General features: G+C 34.2%; 3 protein-coding genes and 1 non-coding gene across 4 annotated transcripts; 3 read left to right on the forward strand and 1 right to left on the reverse strand.

Annotated features, from left to right (window-relative positions):
• The first annotated feature begins 2,412 nt into the window (after positions 1–2,412).
• LOC148297028 (small nucleolar RNA R71) lies at positions 2,413–2,519 on the forward strand. The gene has a single exon (XR_015834197.1). It is a non-coding gene; the product is annotated as a small nucleolar RNA R71 (small nucleolar RNA).
• Positions 2,520–8,175: 5,656 nt separating this feature from the next.
• On the forward strand, positions 8,176–9,898 carry LOC110749778 (SGNH hydrolase-type esterase superfamily protein). Its single transcript, XM_021949963.2, has 3 exons — positions 8,176–8,885; positions 9,169–9,433; positions 9,599–9,898. Exons 1-3 carry the CDS (start codon positions 8,259–8,261, stop codon positions 9,790–9,792), a joined length of 1,086 nt encoding a protein of 361 aa, XP_021805655.1. The 5' UTR covers positions 8,176–8,258; the 3' UTR covers positions 9,793–9,898.
• Positions 9,899–10,145: 247 nt separating this feature from the next.
• On the reverse strand, positions 10,146–12,281 carry LOC110749761 (Homeodomain-like superfamily protein). Its single transcript, XM_021949940.2, has 5 exons — positions 11,772–12,281; positions 11,589–11,665; positions 11,413–11,449; positions 11,200–11,308; positions 10,146–11,080 (listed from the first exon to the last, which is right to left on the reverse strand). Exons 1-5 carry the CDS (start codon positions 12,070–12,072, stop codon positions 10,519–10,521), a joined length of 1,086 nt encoding a protein of 361 aa, XP_021805632.1. The 5' UTR covers positions 12,073–12,281; the 3' UTR covers positions 10,146–10,518.
• Positions 12,282–15,351: 3,070 nt separating this feature from the next.
• Positions 15,352–18,007, forward strand: LOC148297029 (uncharacterized). The gene is made up of 3 exons (XM_088248701.1): positions 15,352–15,652; positions 15,773–16,062; positions 17,624–18,007. The coding sequence occupies exons 1-3, from the start codon at positions 15,352–15,354 to the stop codon at positions 18,005–18,007; spliced, it is 975 nt and encodes a 324-aa protein (XP_088104827.1).
• The last annotated feature ends 1,876 nt before the right edge of the window (positions 18,008–19,883 follow it).

Consider the following 19,883-nt stretch of genomic DNA (forward strand, 5'->3'; position numbering starts at 1 on the left):
CAATAAAATTCATGACCGGCTACCCTTTCTAAGATTTGATCAATAAAAGGTAAAGGGAAATGGTCTTTTCTAGTTGCAGAATTCAGCTTTCTATAATCAATGCACATACGCCAACTTGAAACCACTCTAGTAGGTATCAATTCATTTTTATCATTTTCAACCACAGTTATGCCAGATTTCTTAGGTACAACTTGAGTAGGACTTACCCATTTACTATCAGAGATGGAATAAATAATACCTGCATCTATTAATTTTAACACCTCAGTTTTAACAACATCTTTCATGATTGGGTTTAACCTACGTTGTGCCTCCCTAGAAGACTTGGCTTCATCCTCTAAAAATATTTTATGAGTACAAACAAGAGGACTAATTCCCTTAATGTCAGCAAGAGTCCAACCAATGGCAGATCTGTGAGAATTCAACACATTAAGTAACTTACCTTCTTGCAAAGAGTCAAGTTCAGAAGATATTACCACTGGAAAAGTGTTGTTGGACCCCAAGAAGGCATGTTTAAGTCCCATGGGTAAAGGCTTCAATTCTAGATTAGGAACTTCCACATTTGATGGCAATGTCTTTTCCTTTCGAGGTGGAAGCTTCTCAAACCTTGGAGTCCATTTATCAGCCTGTAAGGAATTAAACAACGAATTAAGATAAGCAATTTCTGGCTCCTCAAGTAATTCGGATTCTTTAGAATTCAATAAAAGAGTCTCAAAAGGTTCAGAAATACTAGTCTTCTCAAATTGATCCTGTACAAGAACTTCAATCAAGTTCACCACTCCACATTCATCATCTTCATAAGGTTTCCTGAAAACATTAAAAATGTTAATTTCCAATGTCATGTTACCAAAACTGAGTTTCATTATCCCACTCCTACAACTGATGTGTGCATCACATGTAGCAAGGAAGGGACGTCCTAAAATGACAGGAATTTCATTTTCAGAATGCAAAACAGGTTGTGTATCCAAAACAACAAAGTCAACAGGGTAGTAAAATTTGTCCACTTGGACCAATACATCCTCAATTACCCCTCTCGGCACTCGTACAGAACGATCAGCAAGTTGCAACTTCATTGTTGTGGGCTTCAATTCACCAAGACCTAACTGCAAATACACTGAATATGGCAACAAATTTACACTAGCCCCCAAATCAAGCAAAGCACAATTGATGTAATTTTTTCCAATTACACATGAAAGAGTGGGACTTCCTGGATCTTTGTATTTAGGAGGGACCTTATGTTGCAACAATGCACTCACATGTTCAGTCAAAAATGCAGTTTTCTTCACCTGATGCTTTCTTTTAAATGTGCACAGATCTTTTAAAAATTTAGCATAAGAAGGAATCTGTTTAATAGCATCTAACAGAGGAATATTAACTTTGACTTCTTTAAAAACATCCAAAATTTCATGATTTTGATTCAATTTCTTTGGAGGATTTAAAGCTTGGGGAAAAGGAGCAGGAAAATTATTTTCATTTAATTCACTCAATTTGGACTTGTTTAGTTCATCATTATTCTTAGATTTTTCAACTTCCTTTGGTGAAGGTGTTGTATCAATTATTTTACCACTTTTAAGAGCAATGACAGACTTAGCATGTTCAATTGAGGTTTCACACAAATTAACATTTTTTGGATTTGGTTGAGTTTGAGAAGGAAATTTCCCTTTTTCATTTATTGCAAAAGAATTTGTCAATTTAGAAATTTGGCTTTTAATTTCTTTATTTTCATCAACCATTTGACCAAACAAGGTATCATACCTTTGATTTTACTTCTGTTGTTCCTGCATAAATGCTTGAAGAGTATCGCTCAAAGATGGTCTAGCATTAAATGTATTAGTTGTAGGAAATTGATGATTGAAAGAATTTCTCTCACTTACCTGAGGTTGTGAATCATTGCTCCAACGAAAATTTGGATGATTCCTTGTCGCTGGATTGTAAGTGTTGGAAAAAGGAGAATATTGTTGTTTGAAGTTTCCAACAGCAGCACAACGCTCCTCATAAGCTCCTTTCATTTCCTGAAAAATTGGGCAATTTTTAACAGTATGACCAATCTCATAACAAGAATCACATACTTGATTAACATCAGCTTGAAAAACAGGTTGAGGCAAATTTGATTTTTCCGTTTTCAAAGCAGCTATCTCTTTAGTCAAAACCTCAAATTTTAATTTCCAATCATCTTCTTCTTTTAATTGATAAATTCCTTTATTAGTAGAAGATGTGGCAATTCTTGACCGATCAGTGGTCTCAACTGGACTGGGGACAGTCCATTGATGAGCTTTTTCAGCAATTTCATCCAAAAATTCTAGGGCATCATCAGGGTCTTTTTGCATAAAATTTCCATTACACATTGACTCAACAAATTGGCGATCACGAGGGAGAAGTCCCTCATAGATATAACTAGCAAGACGCCAATTTTCAAAACCATGGTGTGGGCACAAATTCAAAAGCTCTTTAAATTTTTCCCAAGTTTGATACAAAGTTTCATTTTCCTTTTGAGAGAAATTTGAGATTCTTTTCTTAAGAGCAATCGTCTTGTGATTAGGAAAATACTTGTTAAAAAATGCTTGAGTCATTTCCCCCCAAGAACCTATGGATCTAGCCCTTAATGAATACAACCAACTTTTAGCCTTTTCTTTTAAGGAAAAAGGAAAAAATTTCAACCTTATGAAATTAAGCCTATCAAGTTGAACATTGTAAAAAGTGCCAATAGCCTCTTCAAATTCCCTAACATGCACATAAGGATTTTCACTTTCCATGCCATGAAAAATGGGAAGCAGTTGAATCATTCCAGGTTTGAAATCATAATTTGGCATGTTAGGTGGAAACATGATGCATGACGGATTTGGTGCACGAATAGGATGCAAAAATGTCTCTAAAGTTCTAGGTGCAACTACTTCTCTCATTTCATTATTCTCAATCTCATTATTTTCAATATGAGCATTAATTTCTTGTTCATTATTCGCAATTTCTTGTTCATCATTCACAATTGCTGCCATGCTTTCAGATTTGTTGGAATTTTCAGTTGAAGAAGTTGAAGCAGAATGTTCTAAATTAACAGTTTCAGACTTTTTGACAAACCTTCCTAGATGATCTCTAGGTCGCATAAAGAAAATAAATAGATAAACAAAAAATACAAATACAAATATATATTAACAATGAGATAAGTTTGGAAAGAGTGTACCAGATGTGAAGAATTTCACATAACCAGCAAACCTTTGACCAAGGGGATCTCTGCACTCTTTGACAAGCCGCTCCCCGGCAACGGCGCCAATTTGTTCGTACCACTTTTACAAAAATCAAAGGAGATAGTATCGTATAGTAGTGTAGCTCGGAAGTCCGAGTGTCGTATCCACAGAGAGCAGTGTAAAGAAAATAACAGAGATGAAAAAGAACAAGTGTGATTGAGAGGTAGAATTATGCAAGATTTGATTTGGAGAAAATTTAATTGATTAAAACACTAAGGCATTGGGTTTCCACTTTTAACATAAGCATGCAACTCTTAATAATTTGATCCACAAAATATTTTCCATTGTAGTTGTTCAAAATAATTAAAGCTCTTTTTAATTTCCTTTAGAAGTATTCTAAGCATAACTTGTACCATTGGCAACAAACTATCAAAAAATAATCTTCATCAAAATTCTATTAATCTTTAGTAATTCTCTTCTCTTTTAAAAGCATGAAAGTTTTTACTACACTATGGGAAAAACATGATTGAACCCATGAAATAGATTATCAAACATTCATCAATTAATTAAAAAGAAAACTACAAATTCCATTTGAACAAAAACTACAAATTCACATTAAAGCTTAAGTTTGGATCAAACTAATAAAAATTACACACTTATATTAAAAGTTTCCTCCCTAGCCCTAGCTAGGGAGTTAGTTCCCCATAATAAAATAAAACTAAAAACAGAATTTAAGACTTAGAAATATGGAGGGAAAAGAGAAAAAGCTCAAGATTGTGGAGCTTGGTGTAGTTTTACAATGCCGTAGCTCCATCTATTTATAGGAGGATGGGAGCAATATTCATGATTTTAATATGTCTTCCACTTGCCATCAAACCAATTGCCAAGTTGCTTCCTTTAATTAATTCATTGTGATGATGACTCCTTATCTAAATTCTTCAAAACTTTCTTCCACTTGAACACTTTGTCATGCATTTCCATACTTTCCTTCTTCTCATTGTCGGGTATCACTCTTGAATTTCTCCACACCACTCTCCACTTGCTTCTTTACTCCAAGCTTTTATCATTTCAAATAAGTACCCATCATTTTCAAATATATTCCTTAATCTTGGCCTAGTTCCTTGACTTTGGTTTTCACAAAGATCTTTGAGTCTTCTTATCAATTGCTCCACTTGCTCATCTATCGTATCTTCTCATAAAAACTGCAGCAACTTTCCTCAAATTGTAGCTAGATAACAACTCAAGCATCATCATTCTTCTTTGCATTCATTGGTTGCAAGTAGTCAATTTGAACTTCTCCTTCATTGTTTATTCATTCTTTCTTTATTTCTTCAATGATGGAAGCTTTGCATGCATGTCCTAGAGTATATTCATGCAATTGATTGCTTCTTCTTTTCATTTGTTTTATCTTCAATTGCATTTGCTGCTGCACAAGTTGTCTCGAGCAAATTTCCTTGGCTTTGGCTGCACATATTTCTTCTCATCCTTTACTTTCTTCTTGCAACACATTACTTACTTCTTTTCCTCAACATGCTATTGGTGGAAGACACTTAATATCTACAAACAACCACTCATTAAATATAAAAACAAAGATTGGAAAGAAACAATAAAAATACTTTAATAGATTTATATAAAACAAAAGAAAATACTAACCAATATAAATTTAAGGATAAAACTTGTATTAATTTTGTGCTCATCAAACACCACACATCGTATATTGATTTCTCTTTGTGTTTTTTTTGGCTTAATATATTTAACTGAATGTGAAGAAGGATAATACTTTGTGATAATGGAATGGCAAGAGAGATTCCTTAGATCTGGAGAAGAAATCAATACATGGTGCGATTTGACTCTCCAAAATCGCACATACACTGTTCCCTGACAGAACCCAAGCTCACCCAGCGAAAACTCGAATATACCCTCACAACAAGAGCACGTGTCATTCACACAATCAAACTCGACGGATTCTGTTACGGCAGGACCTAATTGCAACTTATTGTCTAATTAAAGGACCAAATTGCCACGAAATTTAGTTCACGGACCCAATTGCAACTGGGGCCATAGTTCAAGGACGTCTACAGTAATTAACCCTATTCGGATATCTGTGACTGGTCCGTTTTATTTCATAATACTTTCCCTTTTTTCCCCTACGCTTTTTAGTCTTCTCCCTCCTATTTTTTTTCGTTTTTTTTTTCTCCCTCTAATTTTTTTTTTCAAAAATACAACCAATAATTTAAATTAGGATTTTGAATTACTTTAAATTAATATAATTTATCAAGGAGGGATACGAATTTAGGTCCCTGACTTTTGGATGGCCCATAAATTAGTACTAGCCCCTTATTGGTTTTATTTTTTATTTTATTTTTAGAATTAAGAAAAGACTAGCCTCTCTGCATGCGCTTCCGCGCCTGTGAGAGGCTTTTTTTAAAATTAAAAAAAAAAATTATTTTAGAATTAAAAAAGATAATGAGTAGTTTTATTCCATAAAAATAGGATCCATTATCTGATTTTTCTTTTAATTTTAATTTTTTTTAAATATGAAAAAGTGTGAATTTACCATATTATCCTCATTTAATTAATAATTTCAATTCTTAATGTTTGCATTAACCAAGGGCATTTTCTGGTATTTTGAATGTTTCACCATTCTCTTCCTTTTGCTTTATATATATAGATAACATGGGTAGTTATGTTCCATAAAAGTAGGACATGTTATCTGATTTTGTTTTAAATTTTAATTTCTTTTAATAAAAAAAATGAATTTACCATATTATCCTCATTTAATTAATAATTCAATTCTTAATGTTTGAATTAACCAATGGCATTTTCTAGTATTTTGAATGTTTCACCATTCTCTGCCTTTTGCTTTATATATATAGATTAGGCCCTTCTACTTTGTATACGAGTAAGGTTAAACAAAAAAGGGAAAAAAAATTCTGCAAATCTTGCAGAACTTGGATTAGTTCAAAGGATGATACAATGCAAATCTACAAAGAAAAAATTATAGTTAAATCATGCAATTAAGAATACATATCTTTTGATCACACTTTAACTCCAACAAAATAAGAAGAATATGGCACCTAATAAAACTAATGATTTTTTAACGTTTAATCTCTGGTATTTTGAAGAACTAGCACTAATTTTTATTTTGAATTATTAAGTTTTGAACACCTAAGAAAAATTAGCATTAATATAGGCCCAAATACACATATATACATATTAGCCTCTTCGCACGCACTTCTGGGCTTGTGAGAGGCATTTTTTTTAAATTTTAAAATTTATTTTAGAATTAAAAAAGATAATGGGTAGTTGTGTTCCACAAAAAGAGGATCTATTATCTGATTTTTCTTTTAATTTTAAATATTTTAAATATGAAAAAAATGTGAATTTACCATATTATCCTCATTTAATTAATAATTTTAATTGAGGGCTGCTATTTCCACCCCCAATCCTATTTTCTCACCCACCTTATCTTCCCACCCACCATGTAAATTTGAAAAAACATAATCCTATTTTTACACCCACCATTATTCCTAAAATACCCTTTAATTATTCATTCAAGCAAATTCTTCTTACTTTCATTCAAAGCATGCTTCAAACCTTTAACCACTGTCAATCAAAACGAGTGGGATCCTCTGTAAAGTATTATTAAAAATTAAAAAATAAAGAAAATCGCTCTCAATGTTCATCGTCTCTCCACCGAACGAAAACAATAACGGAGAGAAATGCCAGAATTAGAAAGAAGATGAAGAGCAAATTGAGCAAATGGAACAGAAAGCATGTGCCCTTGGGTTCAGAAACTGAGGAGAAATAAGATGGGATTGGATTGGACCCAGTTGGAAATTTTGAAGCTTTATTGGAATTTTGATTTGGGTTTGGTCGGGATGAGGGAGAGAGGGAAGGGTTGGGGTTTGACAAGGATGAAGGAGAATAGGTGTTTTTTTAAATCTAAAGTCCAAAAGTCATTTTACAAATGGATAAATTTGTTTTTAAATTTTGAAGATAAGGTGGGTGGGGAAATAAGACAGGTAGGTGGAAATAGCAGCACTCTTTTAATTATTAATGTTTGTATTAACTAAGGGCATTTTCTGATATTTTGAATGTTTTTTAATCAATATTACCTTGGTCAATTCAATTGGCCTAATTCACGTTTGTCTTTTATTTTTTTCTTTAAAGAAAATTGTGTTATTGTCATCCCGTTTCTATTTTCCCACCGAAATTGCCACACCCTATTGTTCCTATATTGCCCATGCTCCCTTTCTCCAAACCTGAATTATTCTAACCCCAAAAACCATGCATTGTACACCTTCACCTCTTGGTGGATTTTTTATGTGGAAAGTAGAGAAAATTTCCTCAATATCTTTTATTTTTCAAGGAAATGTTATTGCCTTATTGAGATTTCTTTTCTTTTCCTAAGAATCCTAACCAAGCTTTAATACAAATAGGATTTAATTATTCAAATTTATTTTGAAGTGTGAAAAGTAAGACGTCGTTATAAGTTGTAACTCTAACCACCAGTGTTTAGGAATGACTTTAAGTTCTAAAACAAGTGGTCATGGAATCCATTTTTAATTACTTTTGGGTCTACTCCTTCTAGAAAAATAAAAATAAAAATTGTTTGTAATCCCCTTCGGGGCGAAAGGAAGCTTTTTAGTAATTTGTCAAAAGAGAAATCTTTGGGGGTCAAAAGGATGAAAGTTAGACTTTCTTTCATTTGGAACTTTTTTGGGTCCAGAATAGCGTATCCAGTCAGTATGAGATGTCAAAAACCAATTTCAATTCAACCCGTTGACCACTTTCAAATTGTGAGAAGTTAAGATTTTATTTTTATTTTCCCATTTTAACATTTAATGTGATAATAATAAATATTGCATGTATAGAGTTGCCAGCTGCTCTCCTTTACTCTCCTAACTAATTTAGGGTAACAAAGTTTGTATTTAAAAGAGTCCAAAACTTTGAATCAAATCCAAACTCAACTATCCCAAATCTCTCTATAAAATCAACATCTTTTGGTTCATTGTAATCTCTTTATTCCATCTTCTTCACACCAAGAAATTAATTAAAACACCATAATCGATCATCATGGAGCAAAAAACCAACCTCCTCCTTATACTCTTGTTCTCTTTCGCCTCCTTGCTAACTCAACCAATTCCAACCACCGCGTCTCAACCTATCTCCGCTGTTTTCGCCTTTGGCGATTCGACGGTGGATTCAGGCAACAACAACCGCCTCCCCTTCACGCTTTTCAAAAGTGACCACAAACCCTACGGCAAAGACTTGCCAAATCACGTCCCTTCCGGAAGGTTCTCAAATGGAAAGCTCGCAACAGACTTCATGGTCTCCAAACTCGGCCTCAAGGACCTCCTGCCCGCTTACTATGACCCGAAACTGACCGACCGCGACTTGCTAACGGGTGTCAGTTTCGCGTCCGGAGGTGGCGGGCTGGATGATCTGACCTTGGCTGTGTCCAAGGCCACGAGTATGTCGAAGCAGTTGGAGGCCTTTGATGAAGCGTTGGGCAGGATGAGGAAAACTGTTGGGGAACAGAATTGTAGCGAGATTGTGAAAAACGCTGTGTTTGTGATCAGTGCTGGTACAAACGACATGGTGTTTAACATGTACGAGTTGCCTGTGACTGTTAGGAAAATTGGGTTTTCACCTTCAGGGTACCAGGATTTTCTGCTCCGGGCACTTGGATCTTTCGTTCAGGTAATTAAATATTAATTATTTGCGTGCCATTGGCGATATTAATTCCTGTAATTGAAGCCAAGCATATAAATTCTGGCCATCACGTCAAAACCAAAATATGCCGTAACCTAATCCTGGTTTATTAGTTTACCTTAATTCATTGTAAAAATTACAATCAACCTGAATCAAATCAACCTGATTTTCTAGTAACGTTACGCGGACATATCATATAGGCACAGAAATAGAATTATTATATATCTCATATATATATATATACGGTGTGGGTTTTTTTTCGGGGTGACAGAACCTATACAAGAGGGGAGCAAGGAGGTTCCAGGTGGCGAGTCTTCCACCAATCGGATGCCTGCCAATGCAGCTGACAATAGGCAGCATCTTCAATGGGCTTCGCCGTGTGTGCGTGGACCAGCAAAACAAGGACTCTCAGGCCTACAACACCAAGCTCCAAGACCTCATCTCAAGGTTGCAAGCCTCACTTTCTGGTTCCAGGCTCGCCTATTTTGACACCTACAATCCCATTATGGACATGTTCTCCAACCCAGACAAATATGGTACGTACGTATAGCTAGGTTTCCAATTCTATCATCTCTCTCTCTCATTTACTCGTAAAATCGTCTGATACCGGATATCAATTTACAGTATCAGCTAATCAATCTCAGATTTGTATACCTTGAACTGTTTTTTTGGGTTTCACTGCTTATTTGTTTTAAATGTAGGGTTTTCACAAACACATGAAGGATGCTGTGGAACAGGGCTGGTAGAGTTGGGCCCTTTGTGCGGCGAGCTTTCATTGACATGTCCAGACGCTTCTAAATTTCTGTTCTGGGATTCGATGCATCCTTCCCAAGCAGCATACTCCGTTCTTGCTGACATGGCTCAAAAGACGGTGTTACCCTATCTTATTGCTTAAATATTAGATCATTTTTTGTTTTTTGTTTTGGTCAATTAGTCTGAAAAATTCATCAGTAGGAAACATATAAATATGTACTTTTCTTTCTTTTAAATATAGTTTTTGGTTAGCGGCTTTTTGAAGCTTATCGGTGTCAAGTTCATCAGTTGAACCATTTGTGTATATGCTAAAATGAATCATTCATGCCTTTGCACTAACATATAAAAGTTGATATATAATCATGGCTAAATGAGAGATATATAAATTCATGCAATTCAAAATGAGAGATCTCATAAGGAAAACGTTACTGTTTGCAGAACATTTCAAAGATAACATATAAAAGTAGATCATTTGAGATTTCCAATAAATATGGTTTTTTATTGCCCTAAATCACTAATCAAACAAAAGATTTACCAGGAAATAGGAGCCTAAAAACTCTCAAAACAATGTACATGGCCACCAATTGTGCATATATTTTGGTAATACCAACGAAGAAAAAAATCTTCGTCTCTATCGTTATTCACCATTTGAATATCTTTTTGCTAATAATAATATTGCTGGCTATATATCATGGATCGATACAAGACAATACATACAACAAAAGATCGAACAAATGAACAAGTATAGTGGTGATCTTTACCTTTTTATGGCGGTAGAATATGACAACGGTCAAGTTCATTCATTAATTTGGTCGAACAATATCTCGGCAAGTACCTCAAGATCTCACTTAGAATATCATTGTCTCATTCATAAAGTGAGGTCCAGAGTACTTGGCATCCTCCCATGCTCCCCCCTGCCATGACCACCACCTTCTAGTTTCTTCATGCTAAGCTTCGAGGATGAAGATGAAGACAAGGAAAGAGATAAACTACAACCCTCCAAACCCTTTCCAAATCCATGATCATCTTTTGGTGGAACTTTCAGTGATAAATTCAGATCTAAGTCACAAGTAGTATGATCTGAATCCGGAGCCTTCCTTTTCAGCATGTTTTGCCCGTCTCGAATTGCTCTCCAACTATGATCTTGGCATGGCATGTGGATCGTGGATTGGAACGACTCGTCCCGGATTTGATGCCTTCTCCAAGTGGTTTGAACATAACTGGGAGATGGATTATTTGTATGTAAGTGATTGTTTGCTGAAGTGGGATTGTTGTTGTTGTTGTTGTTTCCAAATATCCTGTCAGCAACTGAACCATAAAGTCCAATGTTTCTGGTATTATGATCAAGTAGGGCAGTCCTGTGTGTATTGTAAGGGCTATAAATCTGGTGTTGGCGACCTCGCCAAGAGGCATCAGTGGCAGTGCCATATCTTAAGCGAAACAAATTAATTAGTACTGGTTATTAGCTCAAATTAAGATTCAATTAAAAAGAAAAGACTTGATAAATTGCTCAAAAGGGAGTAAATTAATAGAGCTAATTTATATATACCTTAATCCGGAAGAAGGCCATTGGTTGAAACTTTGTAACATGGAGAGTTGAGTGAGGTTGTAAATATGGTTGTCTCCGCCTTCCATGAAAAAGCCTTGCTGCGACATAACTGTCATAGAAGGAAGTAAGATCTCACAAAATTGCAAATATGTAACCCTAACTTTTTCTACTAATTGTTGCAGGTAGCTCTCTGTGTGTATAAATTAAGTTTACCTTGATCGGGGTCTTCCATCTTCTTGCTCCTATACATCTAATCAGAGCCAGAAAAAAGAACATAAATCAGATATTTGAACCTGAATTTATATATTTTCGATCACAGTATTGAATTTTATATAGTACAAGTAGGAAAAATATATGTATAGATCATGAATCTGGATCAAATTCATTACTTGAAGATGGCTCTTGACATGAGCTATGCTAAGACCCTTGACATTCATCAATTGAAGCACCAACTTAGGTGTTGCTCCTGCACCATTAAATCACAATTAATACTTTTAGGAAACTGCTGGGCAGAGGCAAATTAAAATCTTAAATCATCACAAACTTGTGATTTATATATGTACTGGACTTACTTTCTTGTCCACCTAATCTCTCAACTGCATGAACAAAGCAAAGATGGAGATCAGGTGTCCACCGAAGCCTCGATGTCTTGGAACGAACATACTGCCGCACAGATCCAGAAACTCCCTTCTTCTCATTCCCTTCAATGGTGCTGTTGCTGGAACTGACACCATTGTTCCTCAGCTGCAGGCCATCTTTGTCCACCTCCTCCTCTTCACCTTCATCTCCCTCATCCTCTTCATCTTCAAATTCCTTCTTGCTGATAGATGGGCTTGTTTCAGAAACTTCTTCAGTGGAGCTTTTACTCTTCATCTCTTTATGTCTTGGGATTGATGGGCAACAAGAAATAATGATAAGATCCTGATGAGATCATCATCTTCCTGTTTATGAAATTATATGCTCTGATGTCCAGTAGAGTAGATGCTTGAGGAGATCCATTATTTACATACAAGCTAGGCTTGAGCTATAGCACTTGCAAAAATGGAGAAATTGGAAAACAATGGAATTTCTCTCCTAGCTATGACGCATGTGATTTAAGTATCTAAACCATATCTCTTTCTCTCTCCTCTCTCCTCTACATACATTATACAATACATGTATATATGATGCAAATTTTGTCCATGCCTTCATGTATGTATATATACATATACATGTACATGATATTAATTAACCAAATTACTATATAGGGGACCAATTACATACTTAAATGGTATAATAATAATCCTTATAGAACCTAATTAATGTTCATATAAGTTAAACAAATCTTTCTTGTCCGCACTTGTGTATGTCTGAGACCAATAAGTTTTTGTGGTAAATGGTAATTTTTTATATATTTGTTATCATAATATTTTTTGTTAGGAAATTGTCATGTTGCTCCTGTAATGAACTAGGGCTCGTTACCACATGGAGACTGGGGTAAGTCAACTTTGTGAAGAAACAGCTAGTGTTTTGCACGAGCCTCTGTGCTGTGAAACAAGAATCCTGTGGGTTTGTACGTGGCTTTATATAAAAAGAGGTTAGCTTGTCAGCTCGTGACCTGTGACTCATTTACATGCATTATCACACACATATATATATATATATCAGACCAAAAAATATATAATGTTTATTTGTAATTTGGTCCTGGCAATTAGGTTTTGAGTTCATTAATCCAAAACCTGATTGGCCTTCCTCTCTGCCCTCCAGTCACTAGCAAGCAAATGTAAATATTAGAAAAATGCCACTGCCATTTTACCTAGAATAATCATGGATACATATATTTTGTCCTTACTGGAGGAAGTGGTTCCAAGAGTCAACTATATCATCTGGGAAAGCTCTAGAATTTGGATCAGTTCACTTTTGGTATTCGAAGAACTAAATCAGTGTTGGGACCTTTATTAAATGAAGATGAACCCATAATCATGATACTAATTCCAGTTTTTCATTTCTAATATCTTTTGAGATAGGGTTTCCACACCGTGGCTGAAACCATTATAAGGAGAAAAACTTCTTTACTCCCAGTTTATTGTCTTTTTATCGAAAAATAAGAAGCATGAGACAATAAAACGGATGTAAGGAAGTATTTCTCCGAGGCCCGTTTGGATGAGAAACAATGGCCTTATTAAATGTTTGAGCTGAAAACCAAATATTCTGATTCTGGCCTCGTGTATGTGTAGCCCTCTCATTAATATATATGCATTTATAGGTTACAACAAATATAATATGAAATATACGTAACCACTAAAGACTAAAGTTGTTCACCCCATCACAAGCATCCTGTCCTGAGAGAAATCACAGCCGTCAAACAAATGCTAGCTCTGTATCTTCCAAGAAACTTCATCACCAGGAAAAAGTATAAGAATTACAATAAACTCACGACCCAAGAAGCCCAAGCCGATGGAATAATATTAATATGGTGTGTTTTTACTTTGCTGAATTGGTCCAATACTTAACTTTATCTCATAATAATATAAAAGACAGACAAAAGAGAAAGAAATATTATACGATTGGCACAAGTTCAGACACAAAATGTGAACAAAAACATATCGAAAAGAACATTATTATTATTTTTCTACACATGACATTTACCATGGCGGGCTCTGGTTTTTGGCTGTGAAAGCTATTAAAATACAGAGAGAGAGAGAGAGAGAGAGAGAGGTTTGTCTAAAAAGATTCGGCAGCGTCCAACTGTGAATTAAGTCAACTCCCAACAGTACCTCGGTTTTATTCTTTGGGTTTTTTTTATAACTTTGTTAATGTAATTGTTGATTTCTTTTTTTCTTGCATGAGAACTCGTGATCCTATTTATGCGGATCTATTTGGTTGGAGATGAGGATGTCTGTCTTTTTCTCATCTACCTAAATTTAATAATAAAAATCATCCATTCATCATCATGTATAATTATTTGCATGGCAATATACCATGCCATGCCATGCATGTTGCCATAAAAAACGTCCGTCAATATGATAATAATAGTTATTATTATATTCTGTTGACCATAATTCTACTCTCGGTCGATGGCTCTTTCAAATTTGAAAAAGAAAAAGAGAAAAAAAGAAATTCAATGAAGACTCGCAAGAATATATAGAATTCGCAACTGCCCTCAATTTTCATATTTTATACATATTAGTATATTCCTAATTATACCCCATACTTCCTTCCCCTCATATATATATCAAATCATCATGACATGCAATAACTGAGCTATATTATATATGTGTCAAAACTCACAATGGACCTAAACCTCTTTGTAAGGGGTTTGTAACTCAAATGGTTATGAGTCGTTACTCCTGCACATGAAGTTATGTATTCCAATTCTCCTATTCCCAATATTGCTTGTGTAAAAAAATAATATATATATATATATATATATATATATATATATATATATATATATATATATTCTCTTATCCGAATGTCCGCACGTTATTATTGTGCGAATGCTATTGTAAAGGAGAAAAGCATGGAGAGATAGTAAAAAATACATAGTGTCCACACAAGAATAATAATAAGAATATATATTAATTTTTGCGATTCTTTAATTAAATGGGCATGTTGAGTATATTATGTAACAAGTGGTGTCACACAATCCTAATTATACTATAATGACGTATGCATGCATTAAAAGGAATAACATTGAACCTAATAATAGTTTAATGTCAAGGTATATTAGTCTCCTTTTCATTTGAGGCAATTTGTGAGGCCCGCAAAGGCGATGTGTTACTCACCGTAACACCTTATGTATCATTATATATATATATAAAATGTGGGGTAGCATTTGTAGTAAGTATGCGATGATGAAGTAAATAAATAAACAGTTACTACAAGCAAGAATATATATATATATATATAGTTATTCCTAATCAACTTCAATTTCTCATAATTAAAACCGGAAACCAATCTAAACTTTCCTTTTCTTTTCTTCTGATAAATCTTTCTACACTATAATTACTCCGTTTGTCATAATATATCAAGATAATTATTTACTTGATTAGGAAAATATTTTCTTTTATTATTTATCTTCCAAAATACATTAGGGTTTTGACCCTATAAAACTAAAACTATATGCAAACAGATAGTGAGTTTAAGAAATTTGAAGTCAAGCAGATCAACATGGGTGATGGTGGTGCTAGTGTTAGAGATATAATATTAAGCGGTTGTGGTTCTGATTTTGATCCAGAATGGGCAAGCCTTCCTCTGCTCGTTGTGTTTTTGGTGCTTGATAAGTTGTTGGAACCCATCGACCATGTGCGATTTGCTGCCGTTTGCAAAGAATGGTCTTGTCTTGCGAAAGACTACAATCGTTCAACTCAGCGCTGGTCTCCCATGCTCATGATCCCAACCCAATTGGCAAAGTCTAATCAAACACTAGTCTATAGTGATTGTGAAGGAAAAATCTACAAGAATATTCAGGGTATTGAACTCCCAGAACCAATGCCTAAAACCGAAATTACACATAAATATAATAGGCACTGCTGTTCCCCTGGATATGGTTGGTTGGCCATTGTAGATTGTTATTGTTATTATAATGCAGACAGACACCACCAAGTCATTATAACTCTCTCGAACCCTTTCAGCAGTAGCAAAGCAGTGCCGCCGTCCCACATCAGTCTCCCTCCCTTGGAATCACGTGACATCCTATACGCCCTGTCCTCCGGGAGCGAAGTCAAGACTCTCGCAAAGGTTATGTTGTCCGCTGATCCAGCTTTGAATCCTGACAGTTATGAGGTTATAGCATTATTCCCTGGTGACTACCATATTTTTTACACTGGAGCAAGATTCACTGATGAAGAAGGACGAAGTATTTGGCGCAACTATCGAGATGTATCATTTCAATTGAGCTTAGACCCATAAAATTCATTTTAAATCACCTACAACCCTTTCCTTTAGTTTTCTATTTAAAATACCCAATTTTTTCAAATAATACCCGATGACTAGGATCCAACTAAGCAAGTTACCTAATATAACTTAAAATTTGATTTATTGTATTTTTCGGATTCCAAACCTACGCCTATTTATAAGTTATTGTGTTATGAGGGGGTGTAACTAATGACACACGTTGAATTTGGAAAGATCTCCAAATAGTTATAATGGATGTAGGAATTAATTTAGAAACTTATTTGAAATTAAATATTAAATTCCATATTAAAGTATTAGTAATCTATTTTTGAATTAATGTTGTTTTCCTTTTATGAATTATGACTAGTAATCTATTTAACTTATTAGTAATTTAAATTCAATATTAAATTTAGGAATTAATGTTGTTTTCCTTTTATGAATTATACGACTAGTATTCTATTTTATTATAGTTTTATGAATAATAATGTACATTCTAATTATGTTGAAAAATAATTTGATAATCTATTTATTATTTGTTTTTTGAAAAACATTTTTTTTAATGAACCTATTTTTTCTAAATGAACTTATTTTTTCTCTCCAAATAATGTACCTATTTTTTTTTTCTCTAATAATGTACCTAGTAAAACAATTTACCTAGTATAATGAACTTTTTTTTTTGCTAAATTTTGTATCTATTTTTTTCTCTAAATAATGTACCTATTTTTTTTCTCTAATAATGTATACCTAGTAAAACAATTTACCTAGTATAATGCACTTATTTTTTTCTTCTAAATAATGTACCTATTTTTAATTTATAAAAAATGTGCATAAATTTCAATTATACGACATACCTATTTTATATAAATTATTGTGTACCTATTTTTAATTCCTGAAAAATGTACGGAAATTTCAATTACAAAGTAACTGACCTATTTTTGTTAATTTTTTTGGTAAATAATATACCTATATTTTTATACATATATATTTATATTTATATTTTTCATATGTACATTATTGGATATGTAATTTACATTTTTTTTTTTGTTGCAATTTTAGGGGAATGGCAACCAAAAGAAATGGGGTGATTGCTATGCTATTAATAGGGAGTTTTAATTACAATTATGGCAGTTAATGAAATGCTTGGAATAAATTATAAATAAAATATGAAGTCTGATGGCAAGGATGTAAAAACATAGGAATACTATGACCTATTATATCTTAAGTTTGAAATTGGGTTTTACACATAGATTTATAGAATGATGGGTATATGTCTAGGAAATAGAAATTGTAGGGACCTATATCAGACAAGCCCTCAGTTTTATGACGCTATTTTTTACAAAGGCCTGTCTATGCAGCTGATAACGTTCGTTGGTCGATTCACTCGTTCGACCTTAATTTGTTGGAGGAGGAATTTAACTACTTACGCATAAGTTTTCCAGCACAACCTTATTATAATATGTTCAAACACCATCCCTTTTGTCCACCATATGTTGTGAAATCAACCAAAGGGGACCTGTTACATGTTGTAAGATTTTGTGAATTGAAGAAAGAAGATGGCTCGTCCTCATCCTCGTCCTGTGGGGAGTACATCACCACGCACTTTATGGTTTTTAAGGTGCCACCATTCAACCATGAAGAATGCGAAGGGTATGAAATTGCGGAGGTCGAAAGCCTTGGAGATGAGGCTCTCTTCGTTGGGGACAATTACTCTGTGTCAGTTTTGGCTTCCAAGTTTGGTGGGTGTCAACCAAACTGCATATACTTTACAGATGATTCCATCAATTTTCGACAAAATGCGTCCATAGCATGTGACATGGGCATCTTCAACTTAGAGGATGGAACCATTGCCCAACATTGCCCTCCAAGTTGTTGGGAAAAGGGCATGCCAACACCATTTTGGATTACGCCACCCTTTAGTGGACTCTACTAAATTAGCTCTAGTTCATCTTAATAATTAATCTCAGTAGCCAAGCCATGTATACTTTGACTTGTTTATTAATAATTTTTTGTTGAACCCATTACTGGTTTTTGAGCAGCCTGCAATTATATTTCTTATCTTGTACTTAAGGCTCACATGGAGAATTGCTATTATTTCTTCAATCCTTAGCTTTTACTAAATCAAATCTATGGGGTCATGATTGAAGCACAATTTCTATATCTAACTCAACATAAAGGAACCAAGTATTTAGGCATCAACGGTCCGATTAGATTCATCACGCCTATTGCATTCAAAGATACGAGTAGATAGGAACTTGGCGAAGAAGAATTCATCACTATAAGTGCTAGTATCATAAGCTTTGAGAGTGGAATATTCAAGTGCTTGGGCAATAAGATGCATATTCTCACTCCCATCATCAAAACAATATAGGCGTCCAAAACAAGGTGAAACGAAATACAAGTTAGTACCTCCCAGATGGCTAAAACTATACGAGGCTGGCTTCTCTCTAACATTCATCATGGGCCCTTGGAGGCGGCTGCAAAATTAGCATACACACCTAATACGAAACTCGTTGTTATGCATTATTCATTAGTCATTAAATGCTAATTAGCAGTTTCTTAATCAGCAAACATGAACTAATCCTTGATACTAGGGTTAAATCTCACATTGCCCCTAAACGTTAAAGTGACCCACATTGCCCCCTTGACCAATGTTTACGTTTCACTTTGCCAATCACTGTCAACTCCATCCAAAACTCTATTAAAATTGCTGACATGACATGGGTATTTTTGTAATTCCATACATGTGGCCAATTTATCCACCAATATGAGTTGGTGATGTGGCAAAGTGGAGCCCACCTTCAACATATGAGTAAATTTTGCTCCCACAAGTAAGCAAATATTTAGAAGGCGAAGCAATGTCCAGTTAGAGTTAGAGTTCTCGTAACATAAATCATGCTTGCAATAGTATGGATATAACAAACTCTCATGCGTATATGCCAAATAAAATTCATATTTATCTCAATCTTTTCTTTTTCAGTAATAACTTCAGAAAACCATTTGCAGGAATTCTGATGTATTTTGTTCAGCAACATACTCATGCACGCATATAACTTGACAACTTTAAACAAATCATACAACTATAAATTACTCATAAGTACGTTTGTCACACGCAGTAGTTTCTTTGACTAAAATTAACACAAAATAAGCAATTAGATCAATCTAGGCAAAATGGCAGCGCGGCAACTTTCTAATATTTATATTTGTTTGCTGTGACTGGAGAGCAGAGAGGAAGGCCCAGCTGGTTTTCGAGTAATGAGCACAAAACTCAATTGCCAACCCTGCAACCAAATTACAAATAAACATGATATTTTTTTGGTCTGAAAGATTATAAAAAATTAATGTAAGTAACAATTAGAAAATGACAAGTAGCTAGTGGAGGGTTTTTCTCTCCAAATAGGCTCTCTAAATGCCATATTAGATGGGGCCTATTTGTGGAAAACCCTTTTTATTATGAGATATTTAGTCATATACCCATTCTAAGCACTAAAACTATAAATAAACCATACACCATTTAATTTCTATAAACAAATCCAAAAAAAAAAAAACCCAAAAAATGATAACTGGCCCTAGTGAATTTAATTTTGATTATTAAATTACTTTGATGCCCTATTGAGTGTTTTTGGCTTTTTTATGAGGTTTTGGGGTTGGGTTTGTTTTAAGAAATCAATAGTAGTTTTGTAATTTAAAAGAAGTTAAAAGCCTTTTTGTTTTGTTGTAATGAGTTTTGGGTGTGTTTATAAAAGTCCATTTCATATAGGGTTTTTTTTTTTAAAAAAATTTATAATTTGGGTTCCTATATTGGGTAT

This window comes from Prunus avium, chromosome 2 (assembly GCF_965620075.1).
Source record: "Prunus avium chromosome 2, drPruAviu1.hap1.1, whole genome shotgun sequence".
Taxonomy (NCBI): Eukaryota; Viridiplantae; Streptophyta; class Magnoliopsida; order Rosales; family Rosaceae; genus Prunus; species Prunus avium.

Coding starts and splice junctions, on each gene's coding strand:
- LOC148297029 (XM_088248701.1), top strand. CDS start 15,352: ATGGGTGATGGTGGTGCTAGTGTTAGAGATATAATATTAAGCGGTTGT. Junction 15,653..15,772: donor AATCTACAAGAATATTCAGG/GTATTGAACTCC, acceptor ATTATAATGCAG/ACAGACACCACCAAGTCATT. Junction 16,063..17,623: donor TTTGGCGCAACTATCGAGAT/GTATCATTTCAA, acceptor TGTGAATTGAAG/AAAGAAGATGGCTCGTCCTC.
- LOC110749778 (XM_021949963.2), top strand. CDS start 8,259: ATGGAGCAAAAAACCAACCTCCTCCTTATACTCTTGTTCTCTTTCGCC. Junction 8,886..9,168: donor CACTTGGATCTTTCGTTCAG/GTAATTAAATAT, acceptor TCGGGGTGACAG/AACCTATACAAGAGGGGAGC. Junction 9,434..9,598: donor CTCCAACCCAGACAAATATG/GTACGTACGTAT, acceptor TTTTAAATGTAG/GGTTTTCACAAACACATGAA.
- LOC110749761 (XM_021949940.2), bottom strand. CDS start 12,072: ATGAAGAGTAAAAGCTCCACTGAAGAAGTTTCTGAAACAAGCCCATCT. Junction 11,666..11,771: donor GAGATTAGGTGGACAAGAAA/GTAAGTCCAGTA, acceptor TTAATGGTGCAG/GAGCAACACCTAAGTTGGTG. Junction 11,450..11,588: donor ATGTCAAGAGCCATCTTCAA/GTAATGAATTTG, acceptor GGCTCTGATTAG/ATGTATAGGAGCAAGAAGAT.